Genomic DNA, 6,081 nt, shown 5'->3' on the forward strand with positions numbered 1-6,081 from the left:
TGTGTGTGTGTGTGTGTGTGTGTGTGTGTGTGGACGGACGGACAGAAGAGAGGGGGTGTACATAGAAACTTCTCAGGAACAAAGTGAAGAAGAGAAACTGAAAATGCGAGAGACAGCAGCCACCTCATTGATGACTCAACTCAAACTGCACATAAACCACATCCTGGAAGAAGATTTTTCCAGAATCACTTTTAATGACTAATCAAATACACAACTGGTTATCAGTAGCACACAGTAGTTCACATTGGGGATAAGTATTTGAAAACTAATCAGCTCCAAAACACTGGCTGCCACTATGGTGTGTCGCACTCGTAGCGGAAGTATTCCAATCATTTACTTAAGTAAATATGTAAAAATACCGAAGTGAAAGTCATTAAGTATCATTAGGAAAATATATTTAAAGTATTAAAAGAAAAAGTACTTGACGTAGAAGAATCCTCCCATCATATGTTAGAAAGAGTGAAGGATCCAAGCAGCTGTGTTTAATGGTCACATCATCTCAGCTGGAGGCTCTTATATTGTTGCTAGGTTACTTAATAGTCAAATGTAACTAGTAAGTAACTAGTCACTAAAGCTGTCAGATGAATGTAGTGGTGTATAAAGTACAATATTTCTCTGTGTCAGTATGTAGTGGAGTAGAAGTACAAAGTGGCAGGAACAGCAGAGACTCAGCTCAGTCAGTAGCGAGTTGGGTGGGAACCGGAGGGTCGCTGGTTCAAGTCCCCGTACAGGCCGAAGTATAGGTAGCTGGATATGGGCAGCAGCTCTGTGTGGTTCTTTACTTCACGGCACCGAACCACCAACTGCTCGGGGTGCCTTTCCATGGGCGGCCCCCCCACTCTGAAATCTCTCCATTAGTATAGGTACTGTGCATATGTACACATACATGTAATAAAAACAGTGTGTGAAATTGTAAGTTCACCTTGTGGGACTAGGATACATTATTGTTATTATTAAATGTACTTAGTCACCCCCCACCACTGGTGTGCTGCTAACACTCTGGAGCTCCTCACTGACTGACGACTACACTAACTTCACTTTGTCCTTTTCACACGAGACTATTCCGACATCATACAAGAGTCTCCTATTAACATATGGGACAAAACATATTTTGTGTTTTAAAAGACGTTTAGGGTCTCTGTTGTTTTATTTTGCATCTAGTGGCCATTAGAGGAACTGCAGCCTAAGTCATGCCCTAGTGCAGGGCTTCCCAAACCTTTTCACGTGAAGGATCCCTTAACTGACACAAATCAGACCACGGACCCCCATTCGGTAAGATTTTGTTGCCTATCTGATAGGATTTTTGCTAGAGTACGACCGATAAAGGATTTTTAAGGCAGATACCTATACAAATATAAATATTTTTAAAAATACTATATTCCGATATATCGGTCAATATACAGTATATATTTTTTTAAAGTGTCACAAAACATAAACAGATTTCGGAAATTATGATGATGCGCTGATGAGTTCACAGAATCTACCTTGTGCAGCCGTGCACTTTGAAAACTGAAACTCTTCGAGTTGCTGTGCCAACCACAAACAGAGACACAGAGACAACTTGTCTCCCAACAAGAACAAATACCAGTCGTGGCTGCAGGAAATTCCTATTTTAATGCAGGAAGGGGAGCCTATAAGCGCTCTCGGCTGAGGTTGCTGTCTAACTTCTTCTGTTTTCATGTTTCATGTCCATGTTTACTGTCGTTAAGGGGAAAATGTGAAGAAACACAGCGTGTGACTGAATAGATAGTTAGTAAAATTGGAAAAATCTGAAAAAAAATGTCCTGGATCACATTTGTATTATATTGTAAAAGAGAAATAATGGCAACAAAAGTTAGAGTTCTAGGACTTGGAGTCCTAATACTTTTGTCCACCCCCCCTCAGCTGCCACAGGAGACATCCCAGCCTACCAGCTGCGTTCGCCCAACTCGGGCCTTGCTCACAGCATTGTGATGGCTGCGTCCCCGGGCACCATGCAGAACCCTCAGCCCCAGCACACTGAAGACATCACCCGCAAGAGGGAGGTCCGACTGATGAAAAACAGGTAGGACCTGAGGCTGAGACATTCAAATCTGGGGAAAATAAGCTCATGTTCATTCCACAGAGATGGCACTACTGTACATGCAAGAGTAGGCCTGAGTCTTAGTTCCTTAGAGCAGGGCGTCAAACTCATTTTCACTAAGAGCCACGCTGGAGATGACGATCCCAATAAGGAGCAGACATGTTGAGTTTATTGCTTTTATTTAACAAAAAAAGGCTATTCACTTTGTATTATTGGGTCTTATACAGCTTTCTCCCATACAGTGAAACCCTAGAAAAGTTTCTTAGCCATGGTAGATTTCATGATATATCGACTCAGTATTGTTATCGCAATATCACATAATAACACGCAATATTAAATCAAAAGTATTGCGTTACGTGTGCAATCTATCTGTCACGTGTTTGCATATTTCGACAGAGTGACGGTGTAAGTGAAGAAATAGATAGACAACAAAACGGAACGACTCAGAGAAGAGAAAGAAAAGTTGTGTCCTGTTCTTTTTATTTATATATATATATATACTGTCCTACCAGTACAACATGTCCTGTCCTGTAGACATGATCCTTATTTATATATTTATATTGTCCTACCAGTACAACATGTCCTGTCCTGTAGACATGATCCTTATTTATATATTTATATTGTCCTACCAATACAACATGTCCTGTCCTGTAGACATGATCCCTATTTATATATTTATATTGTCCTACCAGTACAACATGTCCTGTCCTGTAGACATGATCCCTATTTATATATTTATATTGTCCAACCAGTACAACATGTCCTGTCCTGTGGACATGATCCTTATTTATATATTCACATTGGACCCGTCCAATATGACAGTCAGTTGTAATAAACTTTGTGGTGTATTTATTATGAATCTATTTTGATGCGTTTTCCCATAACTTTTGTAATTTTACATGTTTAAAAAGATTAAAATGTATATCTATATTGCAATATTCAAAATTTGGCACCTGGGCCTTGACTTTGACACATGTGCCTTCAGACTTATTTTGTATCCTGCAGGCATTCTGTAATATTTATATTTTTACCCACATGGTGAATCTCATTTTGGGATTAAAAATGGCTGTCCTACTGCTAAATCAGGTTAAGACAACCATGTTTGATGGCGTTCCCAACGTGTGACATAACCAGGGCTCCGTGTCATAGGACAGTCTGGACAGACTTCTTTGGTTGCCAGAGCAAAGCTGCAGCGTAGTTTCCAGACCCCTTGATTGTCCCTGATTGATGGGGACCTGTCACAGCAGGTGAGCCAGTCGTTGCTAGGAAACATGTGGACATACATGTTCACATACATGTTTAACAATAACAGCTGAACTTGACCGGGTGCCCGGATAGCTCCGTTGCTAGAGTGGGTGCCCATATATAGAGGTTTACTCCTGGCCCGGGTTCCACTCTGACCTGCATCTTTTTGCTGCATGTCATTCCCCCCTCCCCCCCTCTCTCTCCCCTTTCATGTCTTCAGCTGTCCTGTCAATAAATGGCTAAAAATGCCCCAAACACTAATCTTTAATAAAAAACAAAGCTGAGCTTTACCGCCTGAAAAACATCCCTTGGATTGTGCAGAGCTTGCATTTTGTCTGGAGCCTGAATCCCATTTTCACCCAGCGACTCATGTCTTTTACCGTCTTTTCCTCTCCAGGGAGGCCGCCCGGGAATGTCGCAGGAAAAAGAAAGAGTATGTCAAATGTCTGGAAAACCGCGTGGCTGTGCTGGAAAACCAAAACAAGACCCTGATTGAAGAGCTCAAAGCACTGAAGGACATTTACTGCCACAAAGCCTAGTAGCGGCGGCCGCTGGTGGCCACGAGCCGAAGACAACCGTTTACAAACTGCTACAGCGAACACGACATAAAAAGAATCAAAAAAGACTCTGGATAAAAAGTGCTTGGACCGTCTTTGTGTCTGCTCACTCAGGCCTGGTTTACGCTGAGTTCACAAGTGTCCGGGGGAAGCGGATCAGTCTCCCTCTTGTTGTCATGTTCTGCTCCGCGTGCACTCTGTGCTTGCTGTTGCTTCTGTGCGCGGGGCGAAGCCGGCCAACGCCAACCAGCTGAAGAAGAGGAACCGGAAGAAAGGGAAAACAGGTGCTTCCTGAAAATGTAGCGCTCGAGCAGGAATGAACGGATTACATAAAACGGCCTTGTTTGGTCATCCAGGTCTCTCTCCCAGCCCGTTTGTCTGAGGTCAGACGCAAACGTCATGGTAACGCCATCTGAGTCGTTTACGCTTCTGTTTGTGGGACGTTTTCATGCATTCCTTCATGCGAAAGACGCAGAATATCTTGTTGAGACTTGTTTTCAGTTTGTATGGAAGTTCTTAATTTGGTCAATAAGGTTTTATTTTTATTTGTAAAAGATAAATTGAAGCTTGAATTGAAGATGGAAATCCTCTTCTGTTTGGTGGTGGATGCACAGAAGTGAGACATAAAGCATGTCTAGCCAAGGCAGAGGGACGCTGTCTGAGTCATTTTTTATCACCAAAGTAAGTTGTATATGTTAATGACGGAGCACAACTGCTCTTCAGTCAATGCACAGAAAGTACCAATGTGTCCATGTGGAAATTATGAGGATGTATATTCTAGTAGATTTATTTAAAGAATTTCACTCCACAGTATATATTATCTTCTACAAAGCCACCTTTCAACGTGTTATTAAACATGTTAAAAAATTGTCTATTCTATACCGAAAACCCAACTTTTGTAAACCTACAATCTGAAGATGAATCATAACTTACAGAATAAATGCTGCGCTTCATTGTCACGCAAGTCTTGTTGTTGAAATGATGGAGATCATCGTGGTATAAAACTGTATTTACATGATTATGGCTAGATATTAAAATGCTCTGTTTCAAGGGTAATGCCAATTTCTTTTGTTTTATGTAAAGACTTTTTATTTGAATGATAATAAATCATAGTGTGTTAATGTTTCTGGTGATTATGAAAACGGCCTGCTTCTTCTGACTCTGTAGTTGTTGTGTATATTTTATTAGATTTATTAGACAGATCTGTTATGGCCGCCAAAGCTCTTTAAGTAAAGTCAAGGTATTGGTACTGGTATTGGTACTGGTATTGGTGCTGGTACTGGTATTGGTACTGGTGCTGGTATTGGTACTGGTATTGGTACTGGTATTGGGGCTGGTACTGGTGCTAGTATTGGTACTGGTATTGGTGCTGGTATTGGTGCTGGTGTTGGTACTGGTACTGGTACTGGTATTGGTACTGGTATTGGTGCTGGTATTGGTACTGGTATTGGTACTGGTACTGGTGCTGGTACTGGTATTGGTACTGGTATTGGTGCTGGTACTGGTGCTGGTACTGGTGCTGGTACTGGTATTGGTACTGGTGCTGGTATTGGTATTGGTATTGGTACTGGTGCTGGTACTGGTATTGGTACTGGTGCTGGTATTGGTACTGGTACTGGTACTGGTGCTGGTACTGGTATTGGTACTGGTGCTGGTATTGGTATCGGTACTGGTATTGGTATTGGTACTGGTGCTGGTACTGGTACTGGTATTGTGTTGAGCTCTGGGACAGAGGGCTGGCAGTCAGCCAACCAATGAGCCGTCATGTTGTTATAGTACAATTCATGTTTTGTTTGATATCCACTGAGTTGAATTTCTCTGCATGCATTTTTTAATTGTATTCTTGCTGTATCAAATGGCTCTATGTATGCCCAGCTGTTCTCCTCCTAGTGTACTTTATTGTATTTTTGTTTCTCTAATAAAACATTTAAATGTGACATGGATTGGGACTTATTGCTCACCCAACTTCCTCCTCGCTAGATAGATAGATAGATAGATAGATAGATAGATAGATAGACAGATAGATAGATATATAGATGATAGATAGATAGATAGACAGATAGATAGATAGATAGATAGATAGATAGATGGACAGATTGATGGATAGACAGATAGATAGATAGATAGACAGATAGATGGATAGATGGATAGATAGATGGATGGATAGATAGACAGATTGATGGATAGACAGATAGATAGATAGACAGATAGATAGAT

General features: G+C 41.3%; 1 protein-coding gene across 4 annotated transcripts in view; it reads left to right on the top strand.

Annotated features, from left to right (window-relative positions):
• Positions 1 to 4,198, top strand: part of crema (cAMP responsive element modulator a) — a 15,551-nt gene extending 11,353 nt beyond the window's left edge. For all 4 annotated transcript variants that reach the window (XM_034888351.1, XM_034888352.1, XM_034888350.1 and 1 more), the window contains 2 exons: positions 1,885 to 2,044; positions 3,705 to 4,198. In XM_034888351.1, coding sequence (XP_034744242.1) covers positions 1,885 to 2,044; positions 3,705 to 3,846 — 302 coding nt within the window. In that variant the 3' untranslated portion in view covers positions 3,847 to 4,198. The remainder of the gene's footprint in view (positions 1 to 1,884; positions 2,045 to 3,704) is intronic.
• The last annotated feature ends 1,883 nt before the right edge of the window (positions 4,199 to 6,081 follow it).

This window comes from Etheostoma cragini, chromosome 12 (assembly GCF_013103735.1).
Source record: "Etheostoma cragini isolate CJK2018 chromosome 12, CSU_Ecrag_1.0, whole genome shotgun sequence".
Taxonomy (NCBI): domain Eukaryota; kingdom Metazoa; phylum Chordata; class Actinopteri; order Perciformes; family Percidae; genus Etheostoma; species Etheostoma cragini.